Genomic DNA, 22,470 nt, shown 5'->3' on the forward strand with positions numbered 1-22,470 from the left:
CCTTCCTGAGTTTTATAGTGAGCTGAAGATTGCACGACTCACATGTGTCAGTGAACGCACCATGGCTCTGGGCTCACCATCTTCATCTGGACACTGGCCTGCTGCTGCTTCACAGGTTTCCACTCTCAGTGACATTGAACACAACAACAGTGCATTTTCTCTGTGTTTCTTCTCATCAATGTATATTGTTTTTTACAGGATGCAGTGGTCAGGTCACAGTCACTCAGCCTCCAGTCCAGATGTTTACTCCAGGATCCACCGTCACCCTCACATGTACAACTAACACAGATGTTTATGGCGATAATTACATGCACTGGTATCAGCAGAAACCTGGTCAGACTCCAAAGCTCTGGATAAAATATGCTACACAACGTCTGTCAGAAACTCCATCTCGGTTCAGTGGCAGTGGGAGTCACAGTGACTTCTCTTTGACCATCACTGGAGCTCAGGCTGAAGATGCAGCAGTTACTACTGTCAGAGTTACAAGCAGCGGTGGTTCACACAATGATTTCTGCCCGTACAAAAACCTCCCTCAGTGAGTCGTTCAGAGTGAGACCAGAGCAGGAAACAACTGCAGCTGCTCAAGAGGAACTCACATCACTGATCTGTGTGGAGTTACACCAAACATTCACCTTTATATTATTTTAATCTCTTAATCTGCATTTATCAGTCTCAGTTGCCTTTTGTTGGCAGAAGTAGAAAATGTTCATTGGGTCTGGAGGTAGACTTTATTTCAGAAAGCAGTCAACAACCCACCATTTCAACCCATCCAAACAATATTACATGTGGTCATCTTTATGTAATAACTTTAATTAGGGATTATGTAGCAGCATGATGAGAGTTAGACACTGACTGAGATCGGGTCAAAAGCATCTACTTTGTTAGAATGTGTATGGTTGAGAAAAAAAAAATTAAATTCAATCAAAAATTTAAAATTTTAAATAGTTACAAACTTGATTGGCAAGTTTAGCTGGTGTTAAATTTAAATATTGAATTAATGTATTTTTTACTAAATGATCAGAGAGATTCAAAGTTGCAAATATAAATTTAAATGTAGCCAAGTGCAGATTTCATTTTCAAACTCCACATGATTCACTGGACAAAAGACAAAATGTTTCTGATCAGCACAAGCTTTATTAGCACAAAACACAGTAACATGAAGCTGCAGAGTCACATGTTTATCCCTGAGCCTCCATGAGCTCAGTCAAACCCAGGGAGTGTCCCAGAGCAGGTGAAGTGTGTCCTCATGTGGACGTGTCTCACTGGGAGCAGGACAGTGACTCCAGGCTCTGAGTGACTGGGCTCTGTCCACTCCGATGGGCCTCACAGTCACTGATGTGTCTGTCCACTGCTCTGTGGACAGCCTCAGGACGCTGATGCGGCTGTAGAGGCCGTCCCCTCTCATCACCTCCGGGCTGTGGGACCCCTCTGTGGAGCTCCGCCCACTCTCCAGCCCAGCATCCAGTCAGAGGGGAAGCCCCCGCTGGCCACACACAGCAGCGAGGCACTGCCCCTCTGCAGCTCCTCTCTGGACGGGGGCAGGACGGTCAGGGTGGGGCTGTACTCCCACTGCACACAGACAGGGGCAGCACAACACAAGTAAAGCAATACATCAGAAAACAGTCAGTGCACAAAATGATGAAGACTAGAGACATTTACATTGTGTCTTTCACTTCCTGTTCACTGTAACTCTGACCAGCGAACCGTGGACGACTGATATTATACTCATAAAAACTATTAAAAGTAATGTTGATTTTTTAACATGTACATTTTTAGGGATCACTTGAACTGGGCTGATTTTATTTTTATTTTATTTTTATTACTAATGCTTTATAAATGTACAAGACTTAAATAAATAAGGAGGCCATTCATACACTCAATAGAAATCACTTTAATTTAAAACATGAATAAAAAAAAATACAAAACTCATAAATAATAATCATAATAAAAACTATGAAAAATTCCGTAAATTAATTATATTTATTTTGTTTTTTTATCATATCAACATTCTGAAAAATAATCTAGATTTTGATAGAAAAGATAATTAGTATTTTTAGAGCACTTGTTTCTTTAGCTTTGACCTATACAACTGTAACTATAGAATAAAAAATAAAGAAAATTCACCAGCCTTCATGACAAATGACCAATCCTACTAAAAATACCAGTAATAAAGTAGTCCTGATAAATTATAAAGTAAAAAGTACTCACAGTCCACGATGAGTTGTGTTCCTCCTCCAAACGTGTACCACAGTGATACAAAGTAATGAAGAGGCCGTACAAAAACCTCTGCTCTGTTCTCCTCCACACACTGCTCTCACTTCACTCACAACATTCACTCACCTTTTACTATTTCTAACATTATATCATCCATTTTTGCAACCTGTACATATTCTACTTTGGACAATTGAAAACATGAAGAAAATGTGTAAATGTTTTATTTTTTTAAATGTATTTTTTTTGTTTTTTGATCATTTATATTGGCTGTTTGAGTATTATCTCCAGACATGTTTTATTTTCTGTGCTTTAAACTCACATGTGAATCAAGAAATTACTTACATTTTTGTCCAGTTGTTTTTATTGCAAAACCTTTTACATGAATTGTGTACAGAGCTGACAGTAGTAAGTTTAATAATACAGTGAAGTGCTAATGTTGTCTTTAAGGTGCAGTACTTTTAATTACTGATGTGACTAGTGTGACTGCTTCATACTTCATACTATACTTATGTCCGACAAAAAAGTGTTGTTGACATGTGTGTATTTCAAATGATTCCAATAGGATTAATACATGTGGGTTCAGTGTAGAGTTGAGTACAGAGACAGTATTTCCATAGAGAGGAGGGTCACATGGTCAGCTGATCCTTCCTGAGTTTTATAGTGAGCTGAAGACTGCACCACTCACATGTGTCAGTGAACGCACCATGGCTCTGGGCTGCACCATCCTCATCTGGACACTGGCCTGCTGCTGCTTCACAGGTTCCACTCTCAGTGACATTGAACACATCACACTGCCTTTTCTCTCTGTGTTTCTTCTCATCAAATGTATATTGTTTTTTACAGGATGCAGTGGTCAGGTCACAGTCACTCAGCCTCCAGTCCAGATGTTTACTCCAGGATCCACAGTCACTCTCACATGTAAAACTAACAAAGATGTTTATAGCAATGACCATGCACTGGTATCAGCAGAAACCTGGTCAGACTCCAAAGCTCTGGATAAAATTGCAACACAACGTCTGTCAGAAACTCCATCTCGGTTCAGTGGCAGTGGGAGTCACAGTGACTTCTCTTTGACCATCACTGGAGTTCAGGCTGAAGATGCAGCAGTTTATTACTGTCAGAGTGTTCATAACAACCCATGGAGATTCACACAGTGATTTGTGCTCGTACAAAAACCTCCCTCAGTGAGTCGTTCAGAGTGACACCAGAGCAGGAAACAACTGCAGCTGCTCAAGAGGAACTCACATCACTGATCTGTGTAGAGTTACACCAAACATTCATTTCTACATTATTTTAATCTATTATTTTTTTAGTTTAATGGTTTTTGTTGGCAGAAGTGTGAACTGTTCTTTTGGCTCTGCATAGTTACACTTTATCTCAGATAGGAGTCACCATCACCATCCATTCACCAGTTCAACCTGTTTTACATTTATGTTTTCATCTTCATGTATTAATCATCATTTGGGGTTAAGTAGCAGGGAATAATGAGAGTTCAGCACTTAGTTGTAATGAAAACATGTCAAAAGTGTCTGCTTTTGTTAGATAGTGTGTGGGAAAGTAGACTCTAGCATGACATTAAATACTAACCAAACATTTTGAATCTAAAATTATTACAAACAATGCTGACAGTTTATGCTGGTGTTTGAATGTCAGTATTAAATATTGATGTATTCTTTTCAGTTTAATAATAATACTTCAAAGTTTTGGATCTTATCTTAAAAGTAGCCAAGTGTAAATACAGACATCACGTTCCATCCTCCACATGATTCACTGGATAAAAGATCAAATGTTTTGATCATTTAGACTTAGACAAACTTTATTGATCCACAAGGGAAATTGTTTGGACTCAGTAGCTCACACATCACCTATTTTTTTGTTTCTTTTTTTTAGATACACCTTCATTTTCAGACAACTCCTCTTTGAAAATAAATCATATTATTAATTCAAATGAAAAATCCAAATTAAAGCATCTTCTCATTATTTCTCCACAAACATGATGTCATATTCATTCCTTCTGTTCACAGTGTTAATTGGTCCTATTCCAACATGCATTACTGATTTGCCATTGATATATTCCATCAAAAAGGGGCACTATACCGTAAGAGCTGTCAACACAAACATGACAAGTCAGTCTGAAAATCCTCTCTCATGTTGAAACCTAATGCAAATCATTTTAGAGAACTGTCATCTTTCAAATTATCAGTTGTCCTTAATTTAGCATCTAATCTCCTTCTGTTTCACTTGGACAGATGTATGCAAATGATGTTTCTATTTCCAAACACACAAGCAGGTTAAAGTTCACATGGTCAGCTGATCATTCCTGAGTTTTATAGTGAGCTGAAGACTGCACGACTCACATGTGTCAGTGAACGCACCATGGCTCTGGGCTGCACCATCCTCATCTGGACACTGGCCTGCTCCATCAGAAAAGCTACACAGTGCACTTTTATAGTTGATTTATTTCATGAGACAGGGACAGTGCACAATCAACATTAACCTGAACAGGAGAGATGTGTTGTACCAGGTTATAGCACCAGAGCTAATTTCCATCTGCAGTCATTGGGCAGGTTCATTCATTGATTGTATTTAATGTTTTTACAGTTTTAATATCAAAATAAGCAGAGACATCACATTTCACACAGGCTCATAGGACAAAAGACAGTCCACTTGTTGTCATGTAACACAAGCTTTATTAGCCCTCCTGCTCTGACCAAAAGCCACACTCTACATCTAACTCTTATTGCAGTTGTGGGTGGGGTCCATGTTCAGGGCCCATGCAGCTCTAAGCACTGGCTCCTCTGCAGTGACTGGACCTGGGTGTGTCCGTGGTGGTGGACCCTGCAGGAGAACAGCTGTCCCTGCAGCCAGCCGTCCTCAGTCAGGCTCAGGAGGCTGCTGCTGCTGTACAGGCCGCTCTTCTCCTGCTCCACACTGCTCTGAGCCGCCCCTGTGGGAGCACAGTTGAAGCAAGACTTATTCAGCAAGCAATTCATGGAAGAACAACATATCCTCTATGGAGAAGGATTTCAAACACAAAACTTAAGGCTATTTTATTATATTAATTCATGGGTTATTCATATTGTCATTCAAAAGATACAGTATTTAGTTTTAAATTATTAAACTCTATGGCCATAGTGATAATTTTTCATGTTGGTTTGGTAAAATGACATGAACAATATACATTTTCATTTGATTTCTTTAGATTATTGACGTCAACTTGTCGCTACAAATTTCAGACTGAAATCAATACTTATTTTTCTCATGTTATTTGATATTTAGTAGAAAATAATACATTTAATTGTCTTACTCTAGTTTGTTTTGCTTTAAAAATGTTTACATATATTAAATTCAAAACCAATGTCCTACTATAAATCAAACTTCAAAAGCACATGTCTTTTTACTGTGCTAAAATAATAAAAATACACTCTAAATTTATCCCGTGGTTCCATTTACCTCAATTTGAGTAAAAATATTTGTAAATGAAGTAAATATATTCTTTCTTTCACCAGTCTAGTTCCATTTGGTTTGTGATGAGTGCAGTTTTTGTCTTGTACCTGTGTCTGTGAGCTCCTGTCCGTCCACCTCCCAGCTCACACTGGCGCCCTGTGGAGAGTAGGCGCTGAGCAGGCAGAGCAGAGAGAGTCTCCCCCCAGAGAGCTGCTGCAGAGAGGGGCCCAGGAGCGAGACAGAGGGGGGGCGCACCGGACCACCTGGACACAACAGGGAAAATACTCACCACATGTCTTCATGATCATCTGGAATATTTCAACTATTTACATTCATTTACATGATTTTACTTCTACAGACAAATGGTTCTCAAACTGTGGTGCAGGCTCCACTGGAGGAACATGGGTCAATTCTAATGTGTTTATTGGGTTGAGCAAGTTTGAATGTAGTCCTGGTTAAGTGTGTTTAGATCTGGTGGAACTCAGAAAGTGAAATATTGAAACTTTCTAATCATAACAAACAGGTCTGATCAATATGCTCTGGCAAAAATAAAGAACAAGTGTGTGCATAGAACAATTTACAATCTTAACACAAAGAGGGAAAAGCAACAAAATAATAATTTCAAATGATTTAAAATAAAATACATTTCGATCAGCTATATTTTCTCATAGAATTACAATATTTGAAATGCCTCCTTTTTTCACCTTTGTCTCTTGTATTTTAGACTGTCTGAAGAACAGCACAAAATTTATACTATGTTCTATGATGAAGTCTTTATTTTCATTATGAAGTTTTAAGATGTATTTTGGTGGAAACAAGACAGCTGTTTGTTTCACTTCCTTTAAACTAGATTTGATCGTAAACGTGCAGTGAATATTTTTTGGTTTTAACATATTATTGTTAAAGTTAATAGACGGAGTATTCAAGAGAAATTAGAGTAAAATATACAGGATTTTTAAAAGTGGTATAAAGATTTTCAATTACTCTTTATAAATTTATTTTTTTTTTTTTCCACAAACTATTTTAAGATTCAGAGTTTCCCATAAATCTGAGTCAAAAAAGACAAACAAAACAACAAACTTAAATTTAAAGCATTATGTTATATAATATTTAAGTTCTAATGTCTAATGTTGAAGTGAAAATTTGAGAAGATTACTTACTGTGAATGATGAGTTGTGTTCCTCCTCCAAACGTCCACCACAGTGATACAAAGTGATGAAGAGGCCGTACAAAAACCTCTGCTCTGTTCTCCTCCACACACTGCTCTCACTTCACTCACAACATTCACTCACCTTTTACTATTTCTAACATTATATCATCCATTTATTCAACCTGTACATGTTCTACTTTGAACATGATTGAAAACATGAAGAAAATTGAAAAATGTAATATTTTTTTTTTTTAAAGTAATTATTATTATTATTTTCTCAAGCATTCATATTACTTTTTGTAGTTGGTGAGTATTATCTCCAGACATGTTTTAATTATTATGCATTAAACTCACTGTGAATCAAAAAAATGTGATGTGACATTTTGTATAATAGAATAATTAGCTACAGTTTGACCTTTTGCATGAATTGTGTACAGAGCTGACAGTAGTAAGTGTTTAATAATACAGTGAAGTGCTAATGTTGTCTTTAAGGTGCAGTACTTTTAATTAATGATGTGACTAGTGTGACTGCTTCATACTTCATACTTATGTCTGACAAAAAAAGTGTTGTTGACATGTGTGTATTTCAAATGATTCCAATAGGATTAATACATGTGGGTTCAGTGTAGAGTTGAGTACAGAGACAGTATTTCCATAGAGAGGAGGGTCACATGGTCAGCTGATCCTTCCTGAGTTTTATAGTGAGCTGAAGACTGCACCACTCACATGTGTCAGTGAACGCACCATGGCTCTGGGCTGCACCATCCTCATCTGGACACTGGCCTGCTGCTGCTTCACAGGTTCCACTCTCAGTGACATTGAACACAACACACTGCCTTTTCTCTCTGTGTTTCTTCTCATCAATGTATATTGTTTTTTACAGGATGCAGTGGTCAGGTCACAGTCACTCAACCTCCAGTCCAGATGTTTACTCCAGGATCCACCGTCACTCTCACATGTAAAACTAACAAAGATGTTTATAGTAATTCTAATGGTTGGTTCATGCACTGGTATCAGCAGAAACCTGGTCAGACTCCAAAGCTCTGGATAAAAATATGCAACACAACGTCTGTCAGAAACTCCATCTCGGTTCAGTGGCAGTGGGAGTCACAGTGACTTCTCTTTGACCATCACTGGAGTTCAGGCTGAAGATGCAGCAGTTTATTACTGTCAGAGTTTCATCATAGCGGTGTGTTCACACAGTGATTTGTGCTCGTACAAAAACCTCCCTCAGTGAGTCGTTCAGAGTGAGACCAGAGCAGGAAACAACTGCAGCTGCTCAAGAGGAACTCACATCACTGATCTGTGTGTAGTTACACCAAACATTCACCTTTATATTATTTTAATCTCTTAATCTGCATTTATCAGTCTCAATTGCCTCATGTTGGCAGAAGTAGAAAATGTTCATTTGGGTCTGGAGGTAGACTTTATCTCAGAAAGCATTCACCATCACAACCAACCCACCAGTTCAACCCATCCAAATAATATTAAATATGTTCATCTTTATGTAATAACCTTAATTTGGGATTTTGTAGCAGGAAATGATGAGAGTTTACACACTTACTGAGATCAGGTCAAAAGCATCTACTTTGTTAGAATGTGTATGGTTGAAAAAAAAAAAAAAACACATTAAATTCAATCAAATGAAAAATTTAAAATTTTAAAATAGTTACAAACTTGATTGGTAAGTTTGGCTGTTGTTTGAATTTAAATATTGAATATTAATGTATTTGCTTTACTAAATGATCAGAGAGATTCAAAGTTACAGATATAAATTTAAATGTAGCCAAGTGCAGATTTCATGTTTCATACTCCACATGATTCACTGCACTTTGTTAGAATGTGTTTGGGTGAGAGGGAAAAAAGACATTACATAAAAATCTAATCAAACATTTAAAATTAAAAATAGTTACAAACTTGATTGGTAAGTTTAGCTGGTGTTTGAATTTTAATATTGAATATTAATGTAGTTGTTTTTACTAAATAATCAGAGATTCAAAGTTGCAAATGTAAATTTAAATGTAGCCAAGTGCAGATTTCATGTTTCATACTCCACATGATTCACTGGACAAAAGACAAAATGTTTTGATCAGCACAAGCTTTATTAGCACAAAACACAGTAACATGAAGCTGCAGAGTCACATGTTTATCCCTGAGCCTCCATCAGCTCAGTCAAACCCAGGGAGTGTCCCATAGAGCAGGTGAAGTGTGTCCTCATGTGGACGTGTCTCACTGGGAGCAGGACAGTGACTCCAGGCTCTGAGTGACTGGGCTCTGTCCACTCCGATGGGCCTCACAGATCACTGATGTGTCTGTCCACTGCTCTGTGGACAGCCTCAGGACGCTGATGCGGCTGTAGAGGCCGTCCCCTCTCATCACCTCCGGGCTGTGGGACCCCTCTGTGGAAGCTCCGCCCACTCTCCAGCCCAGCGTCCAATCAGAGGGGAAGCCCCCGCTGGCCACACACAGCAGCGAGGCACTGCCCCTCAGCAGCTCCTCTCTGGACGGGGGCAGGACGGTCAGGGCGGGCCGCTGTACTCCCACTGCACACAGACAGGGGGCAGCACAACACAGTGTTAAAGCAACACATCAGAAAACAGTCAGTGCACAAAATGATGAAGACTAGAGACATTTACATCTGTGTCTTTCACTTCCTGTTCACTGTAAGTCTGACCAACGAACCGTGGACGACTGATATTATACTCATAAAAACTGTTAGAAGTAATGTTGATTTTTTTTTTTTTTAACTCATTAACACATTTCAGTACTTTTTTTTTTTTCAGATTCAGTTTAATAAAGAAATATCAAAAAGAAAAATATTTTTATTTAGAAAGGATTAATTGTATTACTAATGCTTTAAGCTCATGTCACTCTGACAGACTAAATAAACGATAGTGTTTTAGGAGGGCCATTTTATTTTAGATTAATACCCACACTCAAATAGAAAATCTCTTGCAACTTCAGTAATAAATAAATAAATACAAATGTAGTATTTTTTTCTATATATATATATATATATATATATATATATATATATATATATATATATATATATATATATATATATATATATATATAATTCATAATAAAAACATATTTAAGAAATAACTGAATTAATTTAATTAATGATTTATTTTCAAAATATTTTTCTGAACAATATTTCTTTATGTGTCATTCTGAAAAATAATCTAGAATTTTGATAGAAAAGATACACTTAGTATTTTTAGAGCACTGTTTCTTTAGCTTTGATCTACACAAAAATAAATAAAGATTATACAAAGAAAATCACCAATTCATGATAAATGACCAAAATTCTACTAAAATACCAGTAATAAAGTAGACCTGATAAATTAGAAAGTAAAAAGTACTCACAGTCCACGATGAGTTGTGTTCCTCCTCCAAACGTCCACCACAGTGATACAAAGTAATGAAGAGGCCGTACAAAAACCTCTGCTCTGTTCTCCTCCACACACTGCTCTCACTTCACTCTCAACATTCACTCACCTTTTACTATTTCTAACATTATATCATCCATTTATTCAAACTGTACATATTCTACTTTGGACGATTGAAAACATGAAGGAAACTGAAAAAGTTGTATATTTTTTTAAAGGTATTATTTTTTTCAGTTTTATTTGATCATTTCTGGCATTCATATTACTTGCTGTAGTTGGTGAGTATTATCTCCAGACATGTTTTATTTTCTGTGCTTTAAACTCACAGTGAATCAACAAATGGGATGTGATATTTTGTATAATAGAATAATTAGTTACAGTTTGCCCAGTTGGTTTTATTCCAATACCTTTTACATGAATTGTGTACAGAGCTGACAGTAGTAAGTTTAATAATACAGTGAAGTGCTTTTGTCTTTAAGGTGCAGTACTTTTAATTACTGATGTGACTAGTGTGACTGCTTCATACTTCATACTTCATACTATACTTATGTCCAACTAAAAAGTGTTGTTGACATGTTTGTATTTAAAATGATTTGAATAGGATTAATACATGTAGGTTCAGTGTAGAGTTGAGTTTACTTGAGGTTGGGACAATTAGCATTAATAGAGAACATTTGTCATGAAATGTTTTTTATATCTTCACTTACATGGGCATTGATCTAATGCAGCAATGAAGTTATAAGTTATAAAATACAGTTATTAAAAACAAATGTCCTGACATAAATTCATGATCCCTTTCCATGTGAGTGGTAAGTATATTACAAACATTTACATACACATATGTCAACAAGAACAGTTACAAGTTACTTACGCCACAAATTTTATGTACTCTAATGTATTTGAGACTTTAAAGGTGCACTGTGTAACTTTTTGGTTGAGGGTCCATTACCTGCTTGTTTCTATGGATTATTATTGACATCAAACTGTCACTACAAATCTCAGACTGCATTCAATACTTATTTTTGTTATTATATTATTTGGTAATTTAGTGGAAATATTTAATACATTTTTTTTTTTTTACTCCAGTTTAGTTCACTATCTTTCAAAATATTTATATTATTTTGAAAACATATATAAAATATGCAATTATTAATGAAAATTCAAAAACACCTCTCTTTTTATGGAAATATTACAAATTCACAGTATATTTTTCCCATGGTACCTCTATTTGAGTAAAAATATTTGTAAATGAAGTAAATATATTATTTTTTTCACCAGTCTAGTTCCACTTGGTTTGTGATGAGTGTAGTTTTTGTCTTGTGTACCTTGAGCTCTTGTCTATCCACCTCCCAGCTCACACTGGTGTCCTGTGGAGAGTCGGCGCTGAGCAGCTGAGCTTTTCAGTTGGGTTTCATTGCTCTACTTCTTCAAATGTTCCACAGTGTGACATTAAACAGATCTACCTCACATTTATTCAATTACAGGGGTTTTATTGCTCAGAAATACCTAGACAAACAGGCATTCTGACCATGAGCGGGATTGCCTCTCCCCAGACCTGACCAGTAACTTGGCCTAGTTTGGTCTCCATGAAGATACAAAGGTTTAAAGCCATACTGTGGCTGCAGGGAAAGCAATATTATGAGAAAAAACAGGTGACAGTCTCTCCACCAGAAAAGTTACACAATGCACCTTTAATTCCTTGCTTATATAAAAAATACAAAGATACTACACACTTGCTTTTATATCTTATTCTCATATTTTCTGTACAGATTGATCCAAACAGTACAGTCATATTTTAGCCTGCGGTGACAAAGCAACAAAATCCCTGCTCCACAAACATGACGTCATATTCAGTCCTTTTGTTCACAATGTTAGAGCCTATTGCAATTTACACTTACAGACTTCCTGTTAATATGGTCCATCAAAAGAGGGAGCGATACTGTAAGAGCTGTCAACACAAAGATGACACTTCAGTGTGAAAATCCCCGATTTCTGTATCTTGAAACCTAATGCAAACTAACATAAGAGATCTGAGGATATCAGTGATGTTTAATTTAGCCAAGTCATCTTCTGTTCCCCTTGGAATGAATTGATGCAAATAATGTTCCTACTTTCAAATGCACAAGCAGGTTAAAGGTCACATGGTCAGCTGATCCTTCCTGAGTTTTATAGTGAGCTGAAGACTGCACAACTCATATGTGTCAGTGGACGCACCATGACTCTGGGCTGCACCATCCTCATCTGGACACTGGCCTGCTGCTGCTTCACAGGTTCCACTCTCAGTGACATTGAACACAACACACTGCCTTTTCTCTCTGTGTTTCTTCTCATAAATGTATATTGTTTTTTACAGGATGCAGTGGTCAGGTCACAGTCACTCAACCTCCAGTCCAGACAGTTACTGCAGGATCCACAGTCACTCTCACATGTAAAACTAACAAAGATGTTCATGTTAATACTTACATGTTCTGGTATCAGCAGAAAACTGGTCAGACTCCAGACCTCTTGATAAAATATGCAACACAACGTCTGTCAGAAACTCCATCTCGGTTCAGTGGCAGTGGGAGTCACAGAGATTTCTCTTTGACCATCACTGGAGCTCAGGCTGAAGATGCAGCAGTTTATTACTGTCAGAGTTTACACAGCGCCCCATGGCAGTTCACACAGTGATTTGTGCTCGTACAAAAACCTCCCTCAGTGAGTCATTCAGAGTGAGACCAGAGCAGGAAACAACTGCAGCTGCTCAAGAGGAACTCACATTACTTTATAGAGTCAAAAAAATCTTAAATTACACCACCCCTTTATTCACATTGAACTGCATTGATCCATTCTTATATTGCCACAGAACACATCTTCTCATCTTGTCCTTTATCACCAAAAATCCCAAGGTAATTTCCAAACATAATAGTCTTTACGTCCCCACAGCAAATAAGACAGGGCTTAGTGCACATCCCTGAAATCCATCTTTACTCCTGTGCATGTTTACTTAGTAAAGATATCTATTTTTCTGTCATCAAATTACCACTGTAGGTCAGAGGTACAGCTGCAGCAATGATTTGTGTTGACTGCACTGATCCAACAGAGAGAGCTTTAGCCCATCTTACTAGCTCATATGAGACTTTATAATATGTATAGTATCACTGTTTTGTTTTGATATTATTATTTTATCTTGTTTGGCACATGTTAACAGTTGTAATTGCATTTGAAGAATCGATAACAAACCAGAACCAGAATTTTGTGTGACTCAAATAGTAAAGGGCTTATATTCCACTGAGTTTTATTTTGTTTCATTCACATTTTTTTCAAACACAAACCCTGTATATTTAGGCATAGTTCTTTTCTTAAACAGAAAACACTCTGTTCCACCTTGTGATATCATGGGGAAATATAAAAAGTGCTCCACTGTGTTTTAAACTCCTTACACTTTCACTAGAATTATTTGGATCATTTCAGCAATGGAATTGTCAGTCTCCACTGAACAAAAGGTAAAAGGTACCTCTTAAATTGTTTTGGAGCTTTGGAGATGTAGGCAGACTAAAAGCAAAGGGTTACTCAAGCATGTGAATGAAACAAAACACAACTTTTTGATATTGTAACAACATTTTAGCATGCCTTAAAGCTCACATGAGTCCATTTTGTAACATAGAACCTTTAAATTCAAGTTTTCCCTTTTCTGACAACAACATAAAATCTAATCTTTGTCAATTTACTTTTCTGAATAACAAATGCAACCATAAATAAATAGCATTAAACAGCATGTATTGCCCTACATTCAAGGACAACCGTCTCCTCTGTTGTAAACTCACACTGACTGTACTCTTGTAAGACCAGTGTCCAGTCCACACAGTGATGTTCAAGGTTTTAGGTCAGTTAAACCCTTGACGTTTGCAGGGACTTGGCAACAACTCACCTGACCCGGATCAAACAAGTCAATGAGGTAAGTTACCACCAGAGAGCACCACAGTGACGTCTAATGCTCTGACCTTTGACCCCAATCATCCCTGTCCTGCAAACACTCATCCAACCCAAGACATTACTGGTTGAAATCCTTTAATCTTGAAATGAAGTTATATTAAATTAAACAAAATACAATAGCATGATACTGTGCAATAGAAAGTATTTATTTACTTTTCACTTCCTGTGTAATTCCGCATTAGTCTTGAGGTGGTAGAAAGGGCAATTGAACAATGTGTTAGAAATTGGGATGTTTCAATATTTTGCTGTATAAATTCTAGTTTCACCTGACAAGTATGTTCAAAATATAAATTACTTCAAGATCAGGTTCAGGTGACTTTATTTGTATGTGTAGGTAAATTTATTTTTCACGTTTGGCATAAATACACATTAAGACAACACACACACATAATCAAACATTCACATTGGCTTAGATTCACAATCTAATAAATACAGTAAAAATATAAAAACAAAAGAATGGCAGTCAAAACATACTTGATTTCCAAAACATTGTCCAGCTGACTATGTTTGAAACCTTTTCTACATTTTTTCTCATTAGTAAGTTAAACTGGCATCACTTCAACACACCAAAATCAATTTATAGTTTGACCATCATGAATTACTTCACACAACACGAATGTCTTGCCCAAGGACACAGTGACCAAAGGAACAAATGAACTAAAATTGAGTCACTAACCTTCAACATTAGGCAATTGTTAGAATCTTTGACAATAAGAGATACTTCCAAAAATGAGTTTACGTCATTTTTAGGTGCATTTAGTTGCTGTTGTTTGATGGTGTAGTTCTCAATCATAACAGTACAGCAGCCCTCACTAATTACTGTCTGTCCAAGGGGCAAAAGGTCAGACAACTTTGTGAATGGGAGGAGTTGGAAGAGTGTAGTAACAATGACCGAGACTGACCAGCGGTGATGCTTCGTTAAGCCAATTTGTTAGTTCTGGATAGGCTTAATCCTTTTACTGGGAATGCGTTATCCAACTCTTCCTTCGTTTTCACCTTTCCCTATCCTCACTTCAGACTGACCAAGCTCAATGTTAAGCCACACACGCATTTGAAAATAGTTGTTCTTTTTTATTTTTTGGAACCTTTTATTTATTACAGGCAAACTTTGAAATTCAAACTATTAATATTTTTATTTTTTGTTTTATTTTTTTTTTCCTGTGTGCTAGGATAGCAGATCAAAATGGGTATCCTGGGGAGTACCTTCAAGACCTTTGTGCCTTTGAAAATGAGGGAGTATATTAAAGATTACAGCAAGAGGAATGGCCTCCTAACGCTGTCCGTGTTTGCGGTGGTCACCGGCTGTGTCCTGGGCTTCTTCCTCCGTTCCCTCAACCTCTCCACTCAGGTAAGACAGAAGGGATGTAATGCAACCATGTAAAGTATAGACAAAGGCAATAGAGCAGAGTTTATGGTGTTAAAATGTGCACAGCATTAATTTGACTATATGTCCTAGAGTTAAGATATACTAGTATTTCAAGTAATCTCTAACATCACTGTTTTCTTTTACATAGTTGGTACACATATAAGTTAAAAAGCAATGGCAGGCTTCTCACAGACTTATAACGCACTTAATAAAACTGTAACCTCTGAAAAAGCAAAATCACAGTAACAACAAGTTAAAGTTTTAGAGCAGCACATTACCATATGTAAGGAAGGTATCTTAATGTTAAAGCAATGGAGATTCTAAGATATTAAATATTATGACTCTATAGTGTAATAAACCCAGGAGTTAATTGGGTTGTTGCACAGCTCTTTTTTTTTCTTTCTTACTTTTAATGTTGTTTTGTTATTGCATCTCTGTACAGTTTGCATGTCTGTACACATACATGGTGGATCTCAGACTCCATTGGACATGCAAACTGATCACTACTAGAGGCAATCATTAACATTTTATACATATATCCTAATATATTGTGGTTAAGTTATTTTGAGATGCATTATATGGGGAATTTGGCTTTTGTTTGCATGAGAAACTAGCAAGAGCAAATACTACTATGGTGACAGGTTTTGTTTTATTCATTTGGTTTCTTTTTCATTTTGGCACATAACTCATAACCTACAAATGATCTCCTGTATTAAAGTTGTCCAAACCATGATTATGAATGCCAGTCTGCACTGTTGCAATATTTTACCTTTGATGTAATATTTTTTATTTAACCTTTCCCAGGCCAAGATCTACTTCTCTTTCCCCGGAGAGCTGCTCATGAGGATGTTAAAGATGTTGATTCTGCCTCTCATCACCTCCAGGTCAGCAACACCATGCTGAACTGAATTGAAAATGATAATTAAGTAACAGCAAAGATAATTTTTTCAAAGCTGGAATTGCATAAATAAACTAAAGATATCTTTGGGTCTACAAATTTGATTAACTTACAAAATTAAAAACCTATCTGTCTATGTTTACTTATTATCGTATGTTAACAAATGCTGCCAGTTTACTTTCAACTACTAAACTATAACAAGTCTAATAACCTGCATTTGTAACAGGTACATGCACATGTCCTGGATAAATGTAACAAAAAATATTAGTTTAGAACATGGAAAATACTCATGATGAAAGATTAGAGCTGTTTCCATTGCAATTACAGTTCTAACCACACCAGTTCTTTGGTTATCATTCACGAACCAAGAAGTAATGCTTGTTTAGATGCTATTTGTTGTTACCATTACTGTGATGGGAAAGTTGTGAAACAGCTCATAAACTCATTTCGGTGAATAATCAGGACAGAAATGCGTTAAGAAAGTGAGGAAAAAGTTTGGATCTCAGACTACAGTATATTCTCTTTTATGTTATAATGCTGTTTCCTTATCACAAACATATCTGGAGTTGTGTTTTGTTTTATTCACACATGTTTAACACACAAACCCTGTATATTTAGATAAAATTTGTTCTTTTCTTAAACAGAAAACACTCTGTTTCACCCTGTGATGTCATGTAGTAGTACGGGAAGTGCTCCATTGTGTTTTTAAACTCCATACACCTTCACTAGAATCATTTGGATTATTTCAGGCCTGGATTTACCAAACTCTACACTTACTAAAGGTAAAGGTCACTGTTAATTTGAAAACTACTGCTTCATGACATCACAAGGTGGAACAGAGAATTTTGAGCTCTGGAGATATAGACAGATAATAAAGGTTATTCAAACATGTGTGCATGAAATAAAACACAACTCCAGGCATGTTTTTGAGGAAGTAACAGGATTATAACATGGCAGAAATCTCAAAAGAGTCCATTTTGTCTAATATCGGCCCTTTAATTATTGTATCTCGTGCAGCCTTATGTCGGGTCTCTCAGCCATGGACACCAAAGCCAGTGGTCGTCTGGGGGTCCTTACCATCACGTATTACCTGTGGACCACCTTCATCGCAGTGATTGTGGGGATCATTCTGGTGCTCATCATTCACCCCGGGACAGGCTCAGAGAAGGAGAACCACCACGCCCACTCCGGCCCAGTCATGACGTCTGCGGACGCACTGCTCGACCTCATCAGGTGAAGGCCCACAGCCCTACAAATCATTTACAAGAGAAGTTGTAAAAAAAAATGTAATTGAAAAAAGGTGTGACACTACAGCTTAAGAGAAAAAAATAGAACTATATCATTTTGAATCTTTTTTGTCGCTAAGGAAATAATATACATTCTGGGAAAAAAATAAGGCATTTTATTTGAAATGCCAAGATTTCACTCTGGATAACTTCTGGTCTCGGTGTAAGGAAAAAAGATTTTAAGAACACAGCCTTTGAAAATCTTATTTTCTATATAAATGGCGAGGAGAAAATTCAGTTTGTCGACTGGACAAAAGTTAGTTTGGTGGTGAATTGTGGTCTACTCCATTCAGTGCAGTGAAGACTGCAGTGAACGTTACATTGGAGAAACTAAACAGCTACTTCACAAGAGGATGTACCAACACAGACGAGAGAGCAGCAGTGGACCTCAGTCTTCTGTACATCTCCACTTAAAAGCCACGGTTCACTAATTTGAGGACAGCAAGCTACAGATTTTAGCCAGAGAAAATAATTGGTTTGAGAGGGGAGTGAAATAAGCCATTTTTGTTAAGAAATAGAATCCTTATCTAAACAGAAATGAAGGACTCAGACACCATCTATCTTCTATTTACAACTCCATCCTCAAACCTAAATCAAAACAAACAAGAGAACAACAGGTGTCGCCAGGTCAGGTCCAGAAGTGTGGAAGCTCCATTATGGCCCTGAATTGTTATGCAAATTAGACCCCACACCCTGTACAGGTCAATAGGCTGGACTAACAAACAGAAACTGTAAACAAGTAGGTGTGTTAGTTTCAGTTAGTTAGCTCCTCCCTGCAGATATAAGGAAGTGTCCACCAGTGTCTGACCAGAACTGAAGAAGTAGCTTGGATGAGCTGTAAAACGTCTTCAACCCAACTAACTTTTGTCCAGTCGACAAACTGAATTTTCTCCTCGCCATGGATTCTACCTGGACGACTGAGGGATTCTTCTCATTTCTATATAAATGTATGAATGGAACATTCTGTGAAATATTAAAACGCTCAGTCTTTGCAGACTGGATAATGTCTTGTTTTGAAGTGAACGTTTATATGTTAAGCAAGTAGCTTAACTGATCCAAATCTAAAAACTATAGTTTCATCAAACTGGTAAATTAAATACAATTTTTTAACATGTATTTCAAAATATGTGTTTATAGTGGATCTTTACGTGGTTAGAGGTTTATAAGACCTTAAGGATGGAGAAATGTTTCTTTTCTATATGTATTTTTTTTTTAACAGTGAAATTATATTACACAAATGATCACAGCCCTCACAACCATTCAAATTGTAATATTTGATTTTGTTTTGGAGGTCCGAACCTAAAAACACTGACCCTCTTATTATTAAACTGACTGTTGTTTTTGCAAATCTTCTGCTTCCAAGTATCCAAATAATTTTACAAATCTATTACACATTTGTGTTACATAAGGTCATCTGTATTTGACTCTGCATTGGCCTTCTTTGTTACTTTGATAACCTGTCAGGGACTTAGCGTTTCTTTATAAAAGGGATTTGCTTTTGTGAGAACCTTAATGTCCATGAAAGCCTTACAGAAACTACTTAAAACCAGTAAAGACCAATGGGATTTAACCAGTTAGCATATTACCTGACAGCAGTTAAGTAATAGAGTTAAGCTTACAGATCATTTACTATTCACTATATTGTAAAGCTATGTTTGCACACCTTTCTTTTGTATTGCATGTAGATTACTTTAACAATAGCATGTGCTTAGGTTGAGCTGTAGCGCAATGAAGGCAATGATGAATTTTAAAGGGCCCATGTGACTCTATTTTATGCCATAATGTTGTTTTCTCATCAAAAACATATCTGGAGTTGTACTTTGTTTCATTCACACATGTTTAACACACAGATCTTGTCTATTTAGGCTCAGTTTTTCTCTCAGACATAAAAACACTCTGCTCCATTTTGTGATGTCATATGGTAATACAGGAAGAGCTCCACTGTGTTTTTAACCTCCATAAACGTTCACTAGAATCATTTCCATTTCAAATGAACAAAAAGTAAAAGGTACCTGTTGACTGGAAAACTACTGCTTCATGACATCACAAGGTGGAACAGAGCATTTTGAGCTCTGGAGATGCAGACAGAGTAATAAAACCAGGATTACTTAAACCTGGGTGAAAGAAACAAAACACAACTTCAGGTATGTTTTTTGATAAGGTAATGACATTATAACATGTCTTAAAGCTCACAAGAGTCAATTTTGTGTAATATATGGCCTTTAAAAACAGAGAGGAGCCACACAATTTACTACAATATGACAATATAGGGGGCAATTGTATTAAGAATCAAAGAAATGAAGAGAATCTAAATTAGTGAAATTACTAAAAAGGAGAAAAAAAGCCTATAACTCCAGATGCTGAGTCAGAACAATACAGAGTACAGAGTGAACAATATTTCCTATTTTAATAGATCGTGCAATTAAAAATATAAACATTACTATTTTTAATCAACCAAAAATGTAAGTTGATAACAGAACTTTCATCTTAAAAGAAATCTAAAGTGCATTATGTAACTTTTTGGTTGGGGGTCTCTCACCTGTTTGTTTCTATGGAAATGTCATTGCTCTGCCTCTGCCTGTTCCACAGTATGACATTAAACTGTTCTACCTTACATTTATTCTATTATTTTATTGGTTTTATCTCTCAAAAATACCTTGGAAAAACAGGTGTTCTGAATATGAGCGGGGCTGCCTCTCCACAGATCTGACTTGTAACATGGTCTGGTTTGGTCTCCATGAAGATAGAAAGGTTTAATACCATAGTGTGCAACATTCCAGACAAGGCAATAACATCTCCGCTGAGAAAAACCTTTGATGGTCCCTCCACCAGAAAAATTACACAATGCACCTTTAATCTGATTGATTGAAATTATAGCAATGGCATTTTCAAATATATTTTCCAAAACTTCATACGATCCTTATGCCAGATATTGCAGCGTCACTGTTACAGCATGGGTCAGCTAATAATAGTAGGCTCTGATCTTTTAAGCCTGTACCAGTGCTTAGACCGGGTGCTGTTGGTCAGGCTGAGAGTGCGAGCTTACCTCAGTGCCATCAGTGAACTTGCTATCCTGGGATGCTAAACCAGGTTATTTTAGCAACACATGCTTGTTACTTCTGTGGATGTGTGCAGACTGCGCGTACATTTGGATTACTGTGTTGTGTCCAGTATCCTTTGACGCAAGCTGTAAAAATAAAACTTCACTTAACTCCATGTCCATGTGACCAGTGGGTGCTATATGGTTAATTACCACTACAGGGGTATTGTGTTCAGTTTAGTCTTTTGCTCAAAACAGTGTCACCTCTCCACAGATCTGTAACTTGTGCCATCATGCCAGCATCACTCACTAGATAGATAAGTTTAATGGCCAGCAAAGCAATAACATCTCCATGGAGACACAAACATGCACTCATTATTAGAAAACTATTGGTCAGTTCTAGTTTTCGTGTACCATATTAGACTAATGGCAAATTCTGCCATTTAAATATGAACTCATTTTGAAGTAACATGTTTTTATGTGTTTTTGTTTTCTTTATGGTAGAAATATGATTCCATCAAATCTCGTTGAGGCCACATTTCAACAGGTAAGCCACTAAAGTAATATTTTGGTAATTCATAGTAATTAAATAAAGTATAATATTTACATTGTATGTGTTTTATATACACTTGACTATATCTACACTGCCAGTTAAAAGCTTTTTTTACTACTTTCTACTTTTTAGATACATACAGAAGATATCAAATATATAAAGCAAGGTTTATGATTTATGATTTAAAAAACAAAGGATGGCTACTTTGAAGATTTGAATAATATAAGATATACCTTTTTTTTCTTTGCTACATAATTTTACCTCATAATTTTGATCATGATCATAATCTGATCCTGAGAGCACACCTCAGGGTTGAGCCCTTCGTAAAATTCCCTTTTGGATAAGAAGGGTGGAGGGGACTAGAACAAGTCATATGGCCACGGAATTTTAATTTAGTCTTAATTCCAAATCTTGCATATTTAATAAATTGTATGTAAAATAAAGAAACCTTGAATGAGTGGGTGTGTCCAAATCTTTGACTGGCATTGTATATCTATTGCATTGACGTACAAGACTTAGCTTAGAAATGAATCTTACTTTATATTTATTTCTGTTCCGTATGCATTTGGGAGGAGACTCAAATAAATATATTTTCTTTTCCAGTACCGCACAGACCTTATTCCGATGGTGCAAAACAACGACGTGGAAAACTCTCAGGCCAATTTTGTGTACGTGATGCCGGACTACCACAACCCACAACTGGGACATCCTGTGTTCTTAGAGATCACTCCTGCTCCAGACATCAAATACAAGATGGTCCCCAGCACCAGCAAAGGCATGAACGTACTGGGCATCGTCATCTTCTCTGCCACCATGGGTAAGACAGAAAAAATACTTGACTTTACTGTACACATACATGTACACATACACATACTTGTTACTGAATCAATATTGCTGGGAAAGTGCATGAGATATTGATGAAGGTGCACTGCTTAACATTTCTAGTGGAGAGTCCGCCACCTGCTTGTTTCCATGGAAATGTTAATGCTATGTCCAGAATCCAGAGTTCAGAAGCACTATACAGTGCTACGATACTTTACAATTCAGGTCTGTGGAGAGTCGCCCTTATTCACGGCAGGAATGATTGTGTTTTTGAGCAATAGAAACACCCCTATAATGAGTAAATGCTAGATGAATATGTTTAAT

General features: G+C 36.7%; 1 protein-coding gene, 1 long non-coding RNA gene, 1 pseudogene and 4 gene segments (V, D, J or C); 5 read left to right on the top strand and 2 right to left on the bottom strand.

The window, feature by feature from the left end:
- Nucleotides 1–508, top strand: part of LOC129407357 (uncharacterized) — a 1,449-nt pseudogene extending 941 nt beyond the window's left edge.
- A 2,099-nt stretch (nucleotides 509–2,607) lies between these two features.
- Nucleotides 2,608–4,137, top strand: LOC129407354 (immunoglobulin kappa variable 6D-21-like). The segment is given in 2 exon segments: nucleotides 2,608–2,973; nucleotides 3,058–4,137. Coding segments are annotated over 2 exon segments (369 nt in total).
- A 744-nt stretch (nucleotides 4,138–4,881) lies between these two features.
- On the bottom strand, nucleotides 4,882–6,980 carry LOC129407356 (uncharacterized). The gene is made up of 3 exons (XR_008631508.1): nucleotides 6,822–6,980; nucleotides 5,769–5,924; nucleotides 4,882–5,161 (listed from the first exon to the last, which is right to left on the bottom strand). It is a non-coding gene; the product is annotated as an uncharacterized LOC129407356 (long non-coding RNA).
- Nucleotides 6,981–7,399: 419 nt separating this feature from the next.
- LOC110154983 (immunoglobulin kappa variable 6D-21-like) lies at nucleotides 7,400–8,354 on the top strand. The segment is given in 2 exon segments: nucleotides 7,400–7,611; nucleotides 7,695–8,354. Coding segments are annotated over 2 exon segments (409 nt in total).
- Nucleotides 8,355–8,894: 540 nt separating this feature from the next.
- LOC129407352 (Ig kappa-b4 chain C region-like) lies at nucleotides 8,895–10,737 on the bottom strand. The segment is given in 3 exon segments: nucleotides 8,895–9,354; nucleotides 10,184–10,283; nucleotides 10,705–10,737. Coding segments are annotated over 3 exon segments (447 nt in total).
- Nucleotides 10,738–12,421: 1,684 nt separating this feature from the next.
- On the top strand, nucleotides 12,422–12,876 carry LOC110154958 (probable non-functional immunoglobulin kappa variable 6D-41). The segment is given in 2 exon segments: nucleotides 12,422–12,476; nucleotides 12,560–12,876. Coding segments are annotated over 2 exon segments (372 nt in total).
- Nucleotides 12,877–22,141, top strand: LOC110154984 (excitatory amino acid transporter 5-like; the record flags this gene model as incomplete). The annotated part of the gene is made up of 7 exons (XM_055148130.1): nucleotides 12,877–13,094; nucleotides 14,098–14,143; nucleotides 15,351–15,529; nucleotides 16,352–16,431; nucleotides 17,463–17,678; nucleotides 21,276–21,318; nucleotides 21,928–22,141. Coding segments are annotated over exons 3-7 (718 nt in total), but the record flags the coding sequence as incomplete, so codon positions are not given.
- Nucleotides 22,142–22,470: the final 329 nt, after the last annotated feature.

The sequence above is a fragment of the Boleophthalmus pectinirostris genome, unplaced genomic scaffold, assembly GCF_026225935.1.
Source record: "Boleophthalmus pectinirostris isolate CB_2022bp ecotype Guang Dong unplaced genomic scaffold, ASM2622593v1 HiC_scaffold_931, whole genome shotgun sequence".
NCBI classification, from domain to species: Eukaryota; Metazoa; Chordata; class Actinopteri; order Gobiiformes; family Gobiidae; genus Boleophthalmus; species Boleophthalmus pectinirostris.